The sequence below is a fragment of the Barbus barbus genome (assembly GCF_936440315.1).
Source record: "Barbus barbus genome assembly, chromosome: 18".
NCBI classification, from domain to species: domain Eukaryota; kingdom Metazoa; phylum Chordata; class Actinopteri; order Cypriniformes; family Cyprinidae; genus Barbus; species Barbus barbus.
The window spans coordinates 303,194-322,519 of NC_136746.1; the positions used below are offsets into that span (position 1 = coordinate 303,194).

The following is a 19,326-nucleotide window of genomic DNA, read 5'->3' on the forward strand; positions in this document are numbered from 1 at the left end:
AAAACATCGCGCCGTAAGAAAATTTAAATACAATTGATTATCATATTCAAAATGTTTTACTCGATTTCAAAACATTGTAGTCTGGAATTACAGTTTGGGAAAAACCCAACTATGATTTTGTAGTCATATAGCCTCGTATGTATGATTTTATAGTAGCCTATGATATGATTTTGTAGCCATAGACTCACTCATGCCTTGTACTATAAAAGTCAAGTCAAGTCTGCTTTATTGTCAATTCTTCCACATACAGTACATACATACAGAGAATAGAAATTGCGTTACTCTCAGACCCTTGGTGCATACAGTTAACATAAGACACTGACAGTAGACGTTCAAATACAGATAAATACAGTTTAAACATATGTACATACAACTATACAAATATACAAATGAGGACATTGTAAAAAAATAAAGAAAGAGATAGATAGATAAAATGGCATAAGGCACATGGCAGATAGAGTGCAACCCAGTTAAATAAAACAAAACTGTGAAGATGTGTGTAGTGCAAGAAGAGGTTATCAGTCTGATAAAGTGACAGGAGAACAGTCTTTTTTATCAGACTATCCGAAGAGGTAGTTTGCAGTCAATGCTGGATGAGGTAGTGATCAGTCCAATGCTGCACAAGTGACAAAACTGTGACCAGCACCTTGGGGGGGGTTGTAGTATCAAAGTTCAGTGTTGCATGGGGTAAAAGAGGTAAAAGAGGGGGGGGGGGGGGCAGGAGGGAGTTCCGCTTCCTGACAGCCTGATGTATGAAGCTGTCCTTCAGTCTGCTGGTCCTCGCCTGGAGACTCCGCAGTCTCCTCCCTGATGGCAGCAGACTGAAGAAGCTGTGTGTCGGGTGGGTGGGATCACCTGCAATGCGGAGGGCTTTGCGGGTGAGACGGGTGCTGTAGATGTCCTGGAGGGAGGGGAGAGAGACACCAATGATCTTCTCAGCTGCTCTCACTATTCGCTGAAGTGACTTGCGGCAGGATGCGTTGTAAGCGCCATACCACACAGTGATGCAGCTAGTTAGGATGCTCTCGATGGTGCCTCTGTAGAAGGTGCACATGATGGGGGTCGGGGCTCTGGCTCTTCTGAGTTTGCGGAGGAAGTAGAGACGCTGCTGTGCTTTCTTGGCCAGTGCTACAGTGTTGTTAGTCCAGGAGAGGTCCTCTGTGATGTGCACACCCAGGAACTTGGTGCTGCTCACTCTCTCCACAGTCGCACCGTTGATGGTCAGAGGGGCATGCTGAGTGTGTACTCTCCTGAAGTCAACAACAATCTCCTTCGTCTTCTCCACATTCAGAGAGAGATTGTTGTCACTGCACCACACTGTAAAAAATTATCTGATCAAAAAGTTATGATAACTTATATATGTCATTAACTCAGACTTAAAATAATGTGTTATGAAATTTCAACTCAATTGTTTGAGTTTTAAATCTTCCAATGTAGGTTCATAAGTTACTTCAATGAATCACAAATTCCAGGTGCTTGAATGAACTTGCCATTTTAAGTTGAGTGGGGTACAAGTCTTTGGCGTGTTGCGATTGAGTGGAGGACAGCTCTTTGCGCGGGGGGACTACCGACGAAGTCAGGCCTCGAGACGAACAAGTTTACGCGCCAGCAAGCAAACGAACTTCAATCGGCCGGGTGCCTCATTTTTCCGTCAGACAAGATGAGTCGTGTTGCATGAACAAGTTCGCTTTTGGTAAGTGTTCGTGTTTTGTAGATATTAAGAATGTGCGTTGATGAAGCCAATAACGTGATTAACGTTAGCTATCGTTACCTTTTGATATGTGCAACAACTGTGATGTCATTTAAGCGAGGCACATTTCAGCGACCGTTAACGTTAGCTAGAAAACTAGCAGTTCAGTCTTTTAGTTCAGTCAGAGACGGTTGATAAAGCTTTATCTGAGACGATACCAGTTTTCATTGTAAACTGTTGTAGAAAACACCATTTCTGATAGACCGAATGTCAAGGCCAAATACACTAACGTTTAAAAGTTTGGGGTCAGTCAGATTTTTTATGTTTTTAAAAGAAGTATCTCCTGCTCACCAAGGCTGCATTTATTTGATTAAAAATACAAACAAAACCAGTAATATTGTGAAATATTATTCCAATTTAAAACAGCTGTTTTCTATTTTAATATATTTTAAAATGTCATTTAGTTCTGTGATGCACAGCTGTATTTTCAGCATCATTACTCCAGTCTTCAGTGTCACCTGATCCTTCAGAAATCATTCTAATATGATGATTTGATGCTCAAGAAACATTCATTTATTATTATCAATGTTGCAAACAGTGGTGTACAATTTATTTTCAAAATTCTTTGAATAGTAAGTTCAAAAGAACAGCATTTATCTGAAATCTAAAGCTTTTCTGACTCCCAGCACTGGCCTGAGCCCTTCCCGATTCCAGAGTTCTCACATGATTTTGAACTCACGCTGCAAGAAGCAAATGGAAGATATGCAAAAGATGGATCTGTGCTGGTGATTCCTAAAGGTATGAAAACTGATATTCTGGACACACTTGCAGACAGCATGGCAAAGATTAGTCCTTATCCTGAGAGGCAACACTATGAGAATGTTGCCAAAGCGCTTGTGGAGAAACATCCCAGTCTAAAAGAGCCAGGGTCTGGAAACGGTTGGTACGGCTGGTTCCACAGCCTGAAGTTTAAGCTCGGAAACTATCGACAGAAGTTAAGTGCAGCTGGATGCCCAGAGGTGAGGGTCAACAAAAGAAAAGAAGAAGCCAAGGGACCACGTATGAAGAAGTCAAAGAAGGGCGAGGTCCGCTACTGTCCAGATCCCCCTGAAGGACTAAGTGATGAAGACATGGAAGAAAAGCAAAGGGTTAAGGAGGTACATACACACATGCACATCACACATACACATCATACCTGTCTAATATTACTGCATACATACCTGCCTATATTATACTAACTACCTACACTTTGCTTTTGTGTCTGTGAAGCCTACTATTTTGTCTTATTATGTGTCCTTTGTGCTTGTGCAAGGTGGAAGTGCTGAAAAAAGACCCAGATCACCAGCAGATAGATGAGCTGATGTCTGCCACGTTCTCCAAGCTCTCATTGGGGATGTCATAGCTAGATGGCCGGCCATGTTCTGTGAGAGACAGGTATAACAATAGACAACACTCGGCCTAAGATTAATCACTTAATCCAATGACTGGATATCAATGTATGAGCTTCCCTCCAGGAAGTACTAGAGAGATGTCTGATACTGTACTGTGGTCCGTTCAGAAATGTTTTTTTTTTTAGTCCGAATGGCGGCGTGAATGTGCATACAGATAAGTGAGAGGATTGTGTTTAGTATTACTGAGTGGATGAAAGCCTTTGACAACAGACAACCTTAGCTTACTAAATTGTGACTATGCTTTGAAAATCTTTTTTCTAATTTCTTAACCTTTTTGTCTTCTCAGGTTCGGGCAGAGTTCAAAAGAGTCGTAAGCATAGATCTTCTCGAGTCGTTCCTCGATGGACTTGATGACCTGGCACGAAGACTGCTGGAAGTGTACGAAGCTGCGACCAAGTTGGCAAAGAAGCCTGCACTGAAAGCCATTTTGGACTGTCTGAAGAAAGACGCGAGTAGACGAGTAAACGAAAGGAGAAGGATTGCTGCTCTGCTGGGTCTGCCACACTACCTAAGAGAAGAGCCATCAGACATCATCAGGATGTGTGACGTAAGACCTTTTTCTGTCATGCATAACAGCCTATATACGAAAGCACCCACCCACATATACACTTGTGCGCACACACACACACACACACACCCCACTCACCTCACTACACCACACACACACACAACCTTTAACAAAGAGATTGGATTAGATACACTCATGGGTGTTGATAAAGTCCTGTGGCAGCAAAATAGTGATGATGCAGGGAGGAGTGAGGGGCAGAATAGTGATGGGGAGGATGAGGGTTGGGTGGAATAGTGGTAATGGGAGGAGGGAGGGGTAGAGCAATGTTGGGGGAGGAGAAAGGAGGGGTAGAATAGTGATAGGGAGAGGACCCAGTGCAACATACACTTTCCCAGATCTGAGAGGACACTGAAGTTTTCACCCTTGCAGTAACCTTCCAATATTGCACCTACAAACATGCACACACTCACAACTGAAAGCCCAAGAAGACTATTTTATTAGCCTGAAAACAAGGTTTATGATCACTGAGACTTAAATAGCTTTGCAGAGCATGTACTTCTTGACCCAAACATTCACACTATTTTTTTTTCTGCTTTTCAAGGCCCATGGTGAGACTCTGGCTGCAGCCATGGAGGGGATGCAACTTGGCCTGTTGATAGGCTATGAAGGTGACAACCAGGATGCCTTTCCACGTGAGGTCTTCAATGTGGCAGTTGTGGTTGAGGAGACTGTTGTGCTTCACAACTTCAAGGATGTGCCATCCAGCTTTGCCATGCTTTTGGGGATCATCTACTGCGTTAACCTTGAGTATCCACGAGCCATGAAGTATTCCTTTGAGTTCCTTCAGAGGGTAGTGATGAAGATCAAACCAGATCAAGCCTCTGCCAGAGTCCACGGCATCCCAAACAAAAACCTGAGATATAATTTGTAAACCATGCCCCACCCGAGAATAGGATTGGAATAATTTTTTTTCATTTGTTTCTGTTGACATGCATACCAAAATTGAAGGAAAAAGCACTTAAGCAAACAGGAGAGGAGCCCTGTTTTTTTTTTTTTGTTGGACTTGATACATTTACTTTTGTTGGGCTGAAAACATTTAATGCTGAATATTGTTCAAATAATGGGGTCAAAGTATACTGTATTCAAGTTTCAAATATTTAAAAACAACCAGCTGCAGTCTGAAGTTTTAGATTGTTTGTGTTTGGGGTTCAGCACGGCTTTTGGTATAAGTTAGCTGGATCTGTGAGATTAATGTTAAAAGGTTTTTTAAATGTTTACATTTTAAAACCTGTTCGATATTTCAGTGTTGTAAGGAAAAAATCTAATGCTTTTAAAGGAATGTATTTTCTATTGGGTGAATCTGAATAGTGTTCAGTACAGCTTTGGGTGACCTAATGGGCATATGACAAGCAGAGGGGTGTGCACGTGCATATAGAAGGTGAGATGTTTCCTGCAGTAATCATCAGTCAACTTAATCTCATTAGGTCACACACCAATAACAATGATTAACAATTTAGATGACAGGCTGTGATTTGTTTTTTTGTTTTTGGAGGTGCTGAATATAGATCTATACTGCTGTATGTGTCTATTGGTCTATCTAGCCTACATTCAGCATGACCAACTACTTGGTTGACAACAGGCAGTGCAGACAACTGCAGGAAACACTTCCCATCATCCACCTTCTATACACACACACTAAGAAATACTTGTGGAGTCTGCTTGGGATACCCCCTCATAGTGTAAGCTCACACACAACCCTTCTATTTATCTTAGCCTCATTATGTGACCCACACCCAGCTGAAGTTTGGTACGGAAAAAAGTATTGATTACAAGTTTGAGATGATTTCATGATTGAAGTGTTTATGTATAGCTTGTATTGGCTTAACATTGGTTTTAATAAAAAAAAAAAAAGTTTTGTACTCAAATTTGTGTTTTTATAATTAAGTTAAAACAAGACATTCTTTTAGATCATCTTAACTTGATACCCTAATTCAAAGACATTACTTAGTTTAAATTACTAAGTTGAACCCACTAATGGGGATAAGTGAACAGAATGCTCATTAATGAGTTCACTTTATTTTGAACTTGCATAGCAAAGTTGAAACAACAATAATTGTATAGTCATGTTGACTTGCAGAAGGCAATTCACAGCTTAACAAGACTCAAAATAATGAGTTAAAACAAATCATTAATCCATTTTGTTTTTACTTGAAATTTTGAGGCAGCTGCTTAACTTATGATTTTAAGTAGAACCAAGTAGATATTTTTTACAGTGCACCCGGCCAGGCGGCTCAACTCGCTCCTGTAGTTTGTCTCATCTCTGTTGCTAATGAGACCCACCACAGTCGTGTCATCCGCAAACTTAATGAAAAGGTTGGAGTTGTGTGACGGTGTGCAGTCGTGGGTCAGCAGAGTGAAGAGGAGGGGGCTCAGCACACATCCTTGGGGGGCCCCAGTGTTCAGTGTGATGGTGCTGGATGTGTTAATGCCGACCTGTACTGCCTGAGGTCTCCCGGTCAGGAAGTCCAACAGCCAGTTGCACAGAGAGGTGTTGAGCCCCAGCTGGACCAGTTTGTGTGTGAGCTGTTGAGGGATGATTGTGTTGTATGCTGAACTGAAGTCTATGAACAGCATCCTGACATATGAGTCTTTTTTGTCCAGATGTGTGAGGGCTGGGTGGAGGGCAGTGGCGATGGCATCTTCGGTTGAGCGGTTGGACCTATATGCAAATTGGAAGGGGTCCGGGGGGGGGGGGGGTGGCAGACTTGATGTGGTGCATGACTAGCCGTTCAAAGCACTTCATGAGAATTGGAGTAAGTGCGACTGGACGGTAGTCATTGAAGCAGGATGGAGATGACTTCTTAGGGACTGGAATGATGGTGGTAGCTTTGAAGCATGTGGGGACAACGGCCTGATTTAACGAGATGTTAAAAATGTCTGTGAAGACATCAGTGAGTTCCACTGCACAGTCTCTCAGTACACGCCCAGGAATGTTGTCAGGACCCGGAGCTATGCGTGCATTGATGCTGCTGAGGGATCTCCTCACACTGTCCGGGGACAGCGTTATCACCTGGTCGCCGGGAGGAGGTGGAGTCTTCTGTGCAGTGGTGCTGTTTTGTGCCTCAAAGCGAGCAAAGAAGGCATTCAGCTCGTTCAGCAGGGGGATGGTGCTGTCACAGGTCTGTGGTGGGGGCTTGTAATCCGTAATGGTCTGTATCCCCTGCCACAGGCTCCGAGTGTCTCTGCTGTCGCTGAAACGATGGGCTATTGTCCTGGAGTACGGTCTCTTGGCCTCTCTGATGCCGCGGGATAGGTTGGCCCTAGCTGTCTTCAGGCCCTCCTCATCTCCAGCTCTAAAGGCAGCGTTCCGAGCCTTCAGCTGTCTGTAGACCTCCCTTGTTATCCACGGCTTCTGGTTGGCCCTGACAGTGATGGGCTTTATGACCGTTACATCAATGCACTTGGTGATGTAGGCAGTGACAGTCTCTGAGTACTCTTGGAGGTCTGTAGTGTTGTTGTATGTGGCAGCCTGTTTAAACATATTCCAGTCAGTGGTGTCAAAACAGTCTTGAAGTGCCTCTGACGACCCTTCCGGCCACACTTGAATCTGTTTGTGTATTGGTTTGATGACTTTAACGAGCGGTCTGTATGCAGGCATTAGCATGACAGTGATGTGGTCTGAGGCTCCGAGGTGGGGGAGGGCCTTGTAAGCTCCTCTCTGGGTGGTGTAAGCAAAGTCTAGGATATTTTTCCCCTTGTTGGAAAGTCTATGTGTTGATGTATTTTTGAGAACACACTCTTTAAGTCTGCGTGGTTGAAATCCCCAGCCAAGATGAGAAAAGCATCTGGGTGGGCTGTCTGCTGCTCACTGGTGTGCTGGTACAGATCATTTAGTGCCTCACTCCTGTTGTTGTTGTTGTTGGAGCTGGGAGGGATGTATACAGCGACGAGTGACGAAGAGTTTTATTAATCTAAATATAAATTAATCAAGTGCAATCAATGTGAATATAGCCATTTATGCATCAAGTCATTCTACTATTATAAAACTATCTGCCTGCATGTTTAGAGGTCTGCAGAACAATGGAATGTGCAGACGTATGGTGTAAGGTAAAGCTGCACATCCTGTTGTGACATGATAGGGCCTCTTCCTTTTTTGTAACAGAAATTGGGGCCTATTATCTGCTTTAGGAAACAGATGGAGACTGTTTCCTAACAAACAATAACGGTATAGGAAATGTATAGAACACGCCTTAGGGGCAAAACCTGTATTTAAGCATGAACGAACAGACAGTCGAGAGATTTCGCTGCAGCGTCTCTCGGTTTTATTGTCTCTGATAATAAAATCTAAATTCTGGCATCAAAACCCCAAGGCTTCAAGAGTGATTCTTGAGAGAAGAAAGCGGACACCACACGAGCAGTATGGCTGTATATTCCCTCGGTAGATAGAACGGCCGGCACTTAATAATCATAAACTCCACCAAGGGTGAGCAGTGTTTGCAGACCACAACAGCGTCGCGGCACCATGCATCATTGATCACGCGTCGCGGCACCATCATCATCCGCCACGCGGATCTTACCTCCCTCAACGTGAGCTCTGTCAGCTCGATAGCATGTTAGCTGGTCGAGCTGTATGGCTCAGTCCGGTACGCTGTTGTTAAGCCATGTTTCCATAAACACAAAAACACTTACAGTCCTCTGAGTAGAGCGAAGTAGTCAGATGTAGTCCAGTTTATTGTCCAAAGAGTGTACGTTTGCCAGTACGATGGTGGGGATAGCTGGCTTGTGTGGGTTGGCCGCTAGCCTAGCTCGGATACCTCCGCACTTACCCCTCTTAAATCAGCACAGCCAGCGAAGGATCGAACGCAACGGTTTTGAATGGGCACACCTTTTTTAACGACTAAAAATGGCTGTTTCGTTGTCTGTTGAGGAAGTACAGATTTTCCTCTCGTTGATAGCCGAGGAGCGGATCCAGTGAAAGCTTGATGGAGCGAAGCAGAATTGAAAAGTTTTTCAGGAGTCATGGCAGTAGAGGCGGCGCAACTATAACGACACGTCAATAATCCCGCTCACTAAAGCGGTAGGGCTGTGTATCGTTCAAAAATTTCCAATATATAGATACAGATACATTGAGTTCGATACCAGTTCCTGAACGATACTTTTTCGATACCAATTTTATGAAATCAGTTTTAATAAACTATTTTTTTTCAGCTTGTTGTAGGGGTGTGCGATATGACGATGTTTGATCGTGGACGATAAAAATGTCTCCACGATCTGCTTTTGAAGAAATATGGTAGTATCGTGCTACAGCACACATTATATCAAATACAGTTCTGGTCTCCGTCTCTATATACTGTACAACACGACATACAGCAGTAGAGTTACTCTGACAGGACACTACACTTATTCGTAGGGCTGTCACGGTGAAGGAATTTCCCTTGTGGTAATTTTGAGTGGTTCAATAGCGCGGTATGCGGTATTACAGCATATATATATATAAAATCTGTGTGTGTATGTGTTACGATGTAATGAGGTCATATTCAGAAACAAATGAAACCGAAACTAAATCGCTTTGAAACAGAAAGTGAAGTAAATAGAAGAGAATGACAAGATAACGGTCTACATAACAAAACAAAAACATGATAATAAAATCGCTAGTCTATTGTTAGCCTATATACAGTTAGTTCTAATTCTCGAATCTGACTGACAAGATATGTTTTCTGTTGATATTTGCGTGTGGACTGCGAGTCAGTTCAGTTTCATTGTTTCGCCACAAGGTGGCATCAAGAGACCGTCTTTGAGTGAGTCTTTAAACCGTTCATTCAACTACACGTTCAAAAATGCTGATTCATTCAAAGAGAGATGGAATGAAACACGCTGTGGCAATCATTTTAACTTTTAGCGCCACTTTTAAAGGCTCAGCTGACCAGCAATGCATCGATGCTAAGACAGATTTTGCTTTCCTTGGACATGACAACCTGTTTTCACAAATATACATGACTCAGCCTGAAGGACAGACGCAGGTAATCGCACGCGATCAGTCGATCTCTCTCTCATTCGCTGTCCGTTTAGGCTTGTTAAGTGTAAATTTACTGAGCCTCTGTACAAATCAGCATGGTACACATTGTTATCATTACTAATATTCAGTACACATGCACGAAGTGTAAAACAAGAAGGGTGTAACCTTAAGAAAAAGACGGCTCAAAGACGGAAATATCGCGGTTGCTGCGGTTGTTGCATTCATCTGCGGTTGTGTTCGTCAATAGCGCGGTATTGCGATATTGCGGTTATCGCAACAGCCCTACTTATTCGCGATCGCAAAAGTACATTATTTGCACACAAGCCTTGCTGGTTAAATGTTTTATTCACGCGCTGGTCTGAGCTTTTTCTGAGCACATACACCTGAAGCACGCGCACTAAAAAGCCTGTCTAACAGCGCCTGATTACTCAACTAACTTATCTTTTGCGCTAATACTGTCAAAACACACAAGGTTTACTTACAGACTCAGTTGGTTATCTCTAAAATGAAAGTAAATAGTTAAGAGAGAAACGGATGCGTGTCTGTATATTAGATGTGTGCAGCTCTTAAAGGGACAGGACACTAAACATGCTGTCGACTGTCATTAAAGGGATAGTTCACCCTAAAATTTAATTTCTGTCATTATTTACTCACTCAGATGTTGTCCCAAACCTCTATTAATTTCTTGTGCTGAACCCAAAGAAGATATTTTGAAGAATGCGGGTAACCAAACAGTTGCTGGTCTACATTGACTTTGATAGAAAGAACAATCCTATGGAAGTCACTGAGGACCAGAAACTGCTTGCTTTTCCACCTTCTTCAAAATAGCATTTATGTTCAGCAGAAGAAAGAAACTCATTCAGGTTTAAAACAACTTTTGAGTAAATGATGGTATAAAAATACAACATTATGACAGAATTGACTGACAGATGACACTATTCCTTTAACCTTAGAAAAAACAAACACAAAGAGAAAAATCACTCACTATTCTTGACTGAAAATCTTTAATACAGGTGCTTTAGGAATCAGTCTATCTAGTGTTTTATTTTTATTTGTTCATTCAACAAAAAATAAAGCACTGTTTGTTTTATTTGTATATTATGTGTATCTTTGTTCTTATTTTTTAATAAGAAAGAAAACGATGACAAAGATTTTTTTATCTTCGCCCACTTTGGCCTAAATATCTGCCATGTCTTTTTTTTTTTTTTTTGTTACCTTGAAAGGCTTTGTGTTTCTAGTTTGGCTGTAATGCTCAGACAACTTGTAAAACCAAAATAGTAAAACCAACATGACAAAGAATCGTGATAAAATCGTGATATGATATTTTTCCCATATCGCCCACCTCTAGCTTGTTGACATGTATACAGACTCAAAGCCTCATCTCCTGAGCCACGGCACAAAGGAACAAAATATATTACACAATAAATCAGTGCAAATAGTTTTAATAAAGCTCAAATAGTTTTCAGTTTACACATCTGTTAGGCTACGTTTACACTCGTGCATGCTCGTTTTAAAACGCATAGCTCAGACAGAATCATCATTTCTATTCATTTATTCTAGGTTGTTAAAGACGTCAAGAAATTTAAAATCTTCATCCACTTTCATAAGTGGGTGTTTTATTTGCTTTCATCATGTGTTTTGTTATTAAATTCTGGTGTTGTATGTCTAATTATCTGAATGCAACTTTTATTCTTTTTATTCAAAATTTATTCTTAAAATAGCCTTATGAAATGTTTTATTTTTCCTCAGAAATTCTGTGTTCTGTATCTGGTTTTCAAATGAAGGCATAAAACATTAATTTCATTTATCTTTAAATTATTGAAAATCACAGTTTATTTATTTTGGCATACAAAGGGGGTTACTATTAAAATTAAAACATGGAAGAAATGTGTGATCATTACTAAAAAAAAAAGTTTTAATTTTAATAGTAGCCTAGTAGTAGCAGTATGTACATTCTGCTAAACAATATTAATATATTTTTTCCGCAGTGTCTTCCAAGTTAATCCAAACCTTTATTTTGACGGGTTGCCATGAATACCTTACAGTTCTGTGTATATGATATGACGCTAGTTTTACTCGAATCAAACGGTAAAATGCTCATGAAGTGACTCTCAGTGCAGGTCTGGAGCTGTTGTTCATGTGTTTATTTCTTCATTTGGCAGACGCTGAAATCACTGCGAGCGTCACGTGCGCTTCAGTCTGTGTATAATAAACCACTCGATATAGAGAGCAGACTGCTCCGTACGCTTTCGAATCGCTCTCGAGGAGGTCAAACGCTGATCAATCAGCACCGCTTCTAGTCAAACACACCTAGTGCTGCAGGAGTATTGGCTCACTGATGTTGACGAGATTAACCCCTTAGGTATCGAAATTTGGTAGCGAACGACAAGACGTTTTTCGATACTCTGTGGTATCGAGGCAATAACGGTCGGTGCCTAAAAAGTATCGAACTTGATACCCAGCCCTAAAAAGTGGCACTAAACTGCAGTGGAAACGCAAACCGAGCCGTACCACGCAGTGGAAAAGCGCCATAAGAAGCACTAAATACGACGAGCGATGCAGTCTGAGTCTGATGGTGAGGAGATAAGTCACGCGTCCTGGGTCGGCTCAGCATCTGACAGCGATCAAGATGTCATATTTATGTTTTAACCTAATGCTACTCATAATTGTTCAAAATTTTGATTATTTTTTCATTTTTGTTTTGCCATTTCTATCGCTTCTGTGGTGCTATTTAGTCTGCTCATTTCCTGAAGACAAAAAAAAAAAATCCGATCTATGGTGTAATGAACGAAACCATTTTTTTATATTACCAGAAGTTTATTGGTGTTGTTCTCTTATTCAAATGATATAACTAAAATTAATAATTAATTAGGTGAAGCTGTGCGCTTGAATTTGTCATCACATCATGCAGTGTGGTGAATTCTTATTGCTCATTATTGTCTATAGGCTATTTTAGTCATTTAAATAACATAGGTTAATATACTATCTAATATGATTATATTATCATATCCTAATATAATAATGGCATTGTATAATATTACACCACCTAAATATGTATTTACCTCCTAATTATCGCTGTCAGTGCAGGCTTGTTTAGCTTATATTATGAAAAGTGATTAGTGGCCTGCATAAAAAAAGAGCCTCGAACATAAAACAGGACAAACGTATAGTTGATAACTAGACAATAATTTCATGACTTCAGACTAGGGGTGGGCGATATGGGAAAAATATCATATCACGATTTTTTATAGAAATATCACGATTCACAATTTTTATCCCGATTCTTTGTTAGTTTTACTATTTTGGTTTTACAAGTTGTCTGAGCATTACAGCCAAACTAGAAACACAAAGATGCATGGCAGATATTTAGGCCAAAGTGGGCGAAGATAAAAAATCTTTGTCATCATTTTCTCTTTCTTATTAAAAAATAAGAACAAAGATACACATTACAAATACACATAATATACAAATAAAACAAACAGTGCTTTATTTCCAGGTACAATAGGTGTATTTAGCAGAGCATTCAATGAAATTGAATGAACAAATATAAAAATAAAACACTAGATAGACTGATTCCTAAAGCAACTGTATTAAAGATTTTCAGTCAAGAATAGTGAGTGATTTTTCTCTTTGTGTTTTGTTGTTTTGTTAATGTTAAATGAATAGTTCCCCCAAAACTAAATATTCTGTCATCTGTCTGTCAATTCTGTCATAATGTTGTATTTTTATACCATCATTTACTCAAAAGTTGTTTTAAACCGGAATGAGTTTCTTTCTTCTGCTGAACATAAATGCTATTTTGAAGAAGGTGGAAAACCAAACAGTTGCTGGTCCTCAGTGACTTCCATAGGATTTTTATTTCCTGCTATCAAAGTCAATGTGGACCAGCAACTGTTTGGTTTTCCACTGAGTAAATAATGACAGAAATTCAATTTTAGGGTGAACTATCCCTTTAATGACAGTCGACAGCATGTTTAGTGTCCTGTCCCTTTAAGAGCTGCACGCATCTAATATACAGGCACGCATCCGTTTCTCTCTTAACTATTTACTTTCATTTTAGAGATAACCAACTCAGTCTGTATGTAAACCTTGTGTGTTTTGACAGTATTAGCGCAAAATATAACTTAGTTGAGTAATCAGGCGCTGTTAGACAGGCGTTTTAGTGTGCGTGCTTCAGGTGTATGCACTCAGAACAAGCGCACGTCAGACCAGCGCGCGAATTAAACATTTAACCAGCAAGGCTTGTGTGCAAATAATGTACTTTTGCGATCGTGAATAAGTGCAGTGTCCTGTCAGAGTAACTCTACTGCTGTATGTCGTGTTGTACAGTATATAGAGACGGAGACCAGAACTGTAATTGACAATGTGCGCGGTAGCGCGATACTACGATATTTCTTAAAAAGCAGATCGTGGAGACATTTTTATCGTCCACGATCAAACATCGTCATATCGCACACCCCTACTTCAGACGCTTCTTTGTGAAGACAGTGATTAAAATACAAATCTGGTGTAATCCATTCAATTCATAAACACATAATCCTTTCTGGATTACAATCCTTCATCAAAATGATACATTTAATTACTCCAGCTGTTGTGAGATCAGGCTATAAACGATCCTCCACCTGCAGCATCACCACACGTGAAAATAGCTGGGAAACTTCTTCATGTTTACAGACGTGATGTAATGATGCAGTGCCATGCTCGAATCGCCAGAACCACTCAAACTAGAAAACATCATGGATTTAAGATCAAATCTGAGCGCACGCACACTTTATAAATAAGGCCCATATCAAAGAACAACAATCATTTTTGGCCACTTGTGACATTCCTCAAAAATAGCATTCATTTCTGTAAATGTGGAGGTTTTAATAAGGATCAGATGAGTTCAGCTTTGAGATGAAAACAAACCTGTTAGTGTGTCAGTTTCTTCTTGTTTGACTCGAAACGCTTCTTCAATCTTCAGCTCTTCGCTCTCCTCTTTAATAAACGCCATCTTTGCACCATTAACCTGGATATCTGCTGCTTCACCGCTCTCTGTCGTGTTTGGGAACAGAATAATGAACAGAAACACTGACTTTAGTGAAACATTTGAGAAGTTGTGATTGTATGTTAGTGTTCACGAAATCATTTCATAAATTAGCTGGTTCTGAGTTTCTCTCATTCCTGCTTGTAAGAGACTGGATTCGTGTTCAAGATACACTGATTTACGATATATGTCTCGAAATGAGACGCACTTCTTACTCGCTTTACTCACAAACACAACGTGCACTGATGTTAGATAAAGCATTACAATATATTCAATAATATAGCATTCGTTCTACAGTTCTTAAACACTACAAACTTACCTGAACGAGTTGCGCTAATGTAAACACTGTTTAATGGTTCAAACGCAAACCTTTCTTCAGACGAATCACAACAGAAGCAGGAGCGTGGCGCAGCCTGATGACGTCAGATCGCCAGATCAAAATAAAAGTCCTCTTCTTCTTCTTCATTTTCTAGCTTTATGGCGGATCGCAGACTTATAAGTGCATTACCGCCACCTATCTCTGAAATGGACCTTTGACACTCTACCTAAAATCTCCTAATTAACCTTACAAACCATCTTCAAACACCTTTATCTTTCCTTTTCTCCTCTCTCTCCTCCATCCACCCTCATCCTCTCAAGCGGGATTTGAAGGAGAAAAAAATAAATAAATAAAAATATATAAACACTTATTCTCGCTTGTTCAAACCAGTTCTTCCCAAATATTGTAACAATAATAATTTAGTATTTCTTTCCGGATTTAATAAATTCTTAATTGTAAACTGTTCACCCTTATTCTCTACATTATAACATGTTCGACTGTTTCATTAACATCACTACTGTTGGATGTTTATTTATTAAATGCATTGTATTGTACCGTTATCCATAAAATCAGCGTCAAGCATGGACATTTTTAAAAAGGACTTGAAGACCTATTTATTTAATCAAGCTTTTGGCGTTTAATTGGGTTGGAGAATTGTGAAGGATTGGCTTTTTGTCATGTCTTAATGTTATTTTATGTTTGTATGAATTTTAGTATTCTTATTAATTATGGACAGCACTTTGGTCCATTCTAGTGGTTTTGAAAGTGCTCTATAAATAAAAGTTGAATTGAGTTGTTCAGCACGTTCTATTTATGACGTATTGACACAAATTTCAAATGATTTTCAATGGTCGCGTCCAGACTGTGTCCGGTGTAGACACGGTTCTTTTGTTCGCAGACGTTTTCCTCTTTTGTTTTTTATCTGCCATCTCGGTAACACTTTATTTTGATAGTCCACTTTAGACATTCTACTAACAGTAAGTAACTTTGCAAATACATGCCAACTAGCAGTCATTAGAGTATTAGTAGACTGTCTGCTTAATATCTTCTAACACTTTATTTTGATGGGTCCACAACATACAACATACTGACTATCAGAAACTTTACAAGTATATGTCAACTTACTCTACTAACCCTAAACCTACCCTACTGAGAGTTAGTAGACATGTAGCTGCAAATTAATGAGAATTAGTAGACATGCAGTTGACATGTAGTTATAAAGTTACTTATAGTTAGTAGAATGTCTAAAGTGGACTATCAAAATAAAGTGAAAGTGAAGTGACATACGGCCAAGTATGGTGACCCATACTCGGAATTGATGCTCTGCATTTAACCCATCCAACGTGCACACACACAGCAGTGAACACACACACACACACAGCAGTGAACACACACACACAGCAGTGAACACACACACACACACAGCAGTGAACACACACACACACACACACAGCAGTGAACACACACACACACACACACACACAGCAGTGACCACACACACACACAGCAGTGAACACACACACACACACACACAGCAGTGAACACACACACACACAGCAGTGAACACACACACACCGTGAACACACACCCGGAGCAGTGGGCAGCCATTTTATGCTGCGGCGCCCGGGGAGCAGTTGGGGGTTCGGTGTCTTGCTCAAGGGCACCTCAGTCGTGGTATTGAGGGTGGAGAGAGCGCTGGACATTCACTCCCTCCACCTACAATCCCTGCCGGCCCGAGACTCGAACCCACGACCTTCAGGTTACAAGTCCGACTCTCTAACCATTAGGCCACGACTGATGAGCGCTCTCTCCTCCACATCATGAGTAGACACGCCCCTTACTGCTGATTGGCTACAAGTTTGTTTTGGTACTGGGCCCGACGCAGTCTTCTAAAGCGTTTTTGAAAAATACATACCCCACCTTTAAGGGTAGAAATGACTACTTTAAGGTACAAATATGTACCTTTTAGGGGTAAAAAAGGTATAAAGATGTCCTTTTAAGAGTACAGGTCCAGTGACAAGCTGTTGTTTCCCAAAAGCTACAATTTTGGCCCCTTTTTTTCTGTGTGGCCTGGATGAGTGTGAGATTTCCCGGCCTGAAATTGTGTCCCAATCCAGCCCCGGATCCCATCAATCTTTCTTATGTGATGTACTCATTATCGCACATTAAGTGACACATGATCCAAAAATCATAACATTATTGGTGACACGAGTACCCATCACTACAATATTTTGCCTCGCTATGTTGGCGAAAGCAAATTCACTACAATGATATGATAAAAAAATCATGTGTACAAAATACATGCTTTCCCTGTATGTCCTAGACCAGCGGTTCTGAAACTTTTTACAGTGGCGTACCCCCAGGGCATTTAACATTCTTCTGCGTACCCCTCGCTTACACTTAGACCGCTGTCACAACTTTTCTGTTAAAGGACAATATTTGCCCCTTTAAATTGGTTTATAGATGCATTTTTTACCTTCATAGGGTCAAAGATTTTCTATCCTTATTAATTGTATGTCATGTTTTATGTCATATTCTTAACATCCCATTAAGTGAATTATTTATATAATAAATAAAGAAATAAATCAAAGTGATAGCCTACTTGTAGATTTAAAAATAAACCACCAGTAGGTGGCGGCAAGTCACTGTCTCAATGAGCCAGGCGTCGCGTCATTCATTCAGTCATTCATTCAGTAACAAAGCAAAATGCTGTAGGCTAGTTATGGATGGGTTATTAATCACTGATTCTCCGAATCGTTCAAAGCCACAGATTCGTTCACTAACGAACACTTCTGTATGCTGCTTGGAGACGCACACCAGATGATACGGATTTCATCGGAACTATTATTATTTTGTTGCAAAATAGAACAAACATGACAATAATCTGTTTAAAATATAGGCTACATTTAAAATGTAAAATGTTCACTTAATATTACCCTTTTTTGTTGAACTGTTGTAAAAATTAATGTCACATTTGCCATCGTTTGGATATTCAGGGTAATTTGCATTCTTGATGTCTGTATCGAAGAGAGTTTAAATCAATCTCAATGTACGCTGCTTGTCTGGATGTCATCCTTTCTGACCCCAAACATGAGGTAAGCTGATTGGATATCATGTATTTGACCGTTTACAGTACTCCCATTTTCCTGTTTTTACATTAGAAGTGGCATTTTGCTTGTCAGAAATACGTTCGGTTTTAATGCTATATTTTAAGTTGGGGTAGAATTAAATGAATGCCAAAATTCAGAATTTAGTTTGCGTACACCGCTCCGTCATCTCACGTAACCGCAGAGGTACCGTACCCCACTGTCCTATACCTTCTTCCTGTGGTCGATCTCTCTATGTAGCAGTTTAGCCAATTGCTTATTCAAAATTTGAACATATTCAAGATATTACATAACATGAGCCAATCAGGCTAAAATTCAACCTGAAAAGGGTAATTATTTTATCCCCACTATGAGCCACTGCTGAAGTCAGGACTAGTCTGTAGGGGCTGGATCAAGCAAACCATTGTCTTGCAAGAGAAGTTTTGATGAATAAAATGGGAATTAAGTTGAAGATGAATACAGCGCCACACAGGAGATATAAATTAGGCACACATGAGTCCAGCACTTTATCCACTTTTTGTCATGAATGAAACCGCTTCACAGTCTCTTCAACCACACATTACCATTATTTCTGTGTTACAAACATTCAAATCACAAAAGTACTGGAATAAAAGTACTTATAAACGATATAAACTCTGATTTGTATGGTAGCGATTAAAATAGAGTAAATCACTTTTTGAAAGTAATTTGGCACTTCAAATGAAGATTTATCGATTACATTGCTACGCCAGTTAGTGGCAAAAAGGGGCTGTTAAAATGTATTTGTCTTTGAATCATACAAGAGATTTTTTTTTTTTAAACGCTGATTCATCCAATAAGGAAACAAGTACATAATCTTGAGTGAGTCATTGAATCATTCATTCATAAATGATTTTGTTTAGTTGTCTAATGTTTTACTTCAGAATTGTGAGAGAACCACAACTTCCATTGAAAAAAAAAAGAAAATCCAGAATCATGTAGCTCTAGTTTGCATACAAACAGCTCTTAAAGAGTCCAGTTTTTATTTAGCCTGTTGATTTTTGTTCATATTCAGCTGCAATTAAATGATTTACAAAAATAAACACAGGATAAATGTTTGATAAAATTTTTTAAACACATTGGAATCGAAACTGGGAATTGGAATTGATAAAATTTAAATGATACTCAACCCAAGTGATAACTGACCTATACAAATAAGAGATAGACCTCATATAATGTAGAACATATTAA

General features: G+C 39.9%; 1 protein-coding gene across 1 annotated transcript; it reads right to left on the reverse strand.

The window, feature by feature from the left end:
- Positions 1-205: 205 nt before the first annotated feature.
- LOC306884144 (uncharacterized protein) lies at positions 206-15,092 on the reverse strand. Its single transcript, XM_079439838.1, has 3 exons — positions 15,011-15,092; positions 14,574-14,699; positions 206-1,317 (listed from the first exon to the last, which is right to left on the reverse strand). The coding sequence occupies exons 2-3, from the start codon at positions 14,656-14,658 to the stop codon at positions 584-586; spliced, it is 819 nt and encodes a 272-aa protein (XP_079295964.1). The 5' UTR covers positions 14,659-14,699; positions 15,011-15,092; the 3' UTR covers positions 206-583.
- Positions 15,093-19,326: the final 4,234 nt, after the last annotated feature.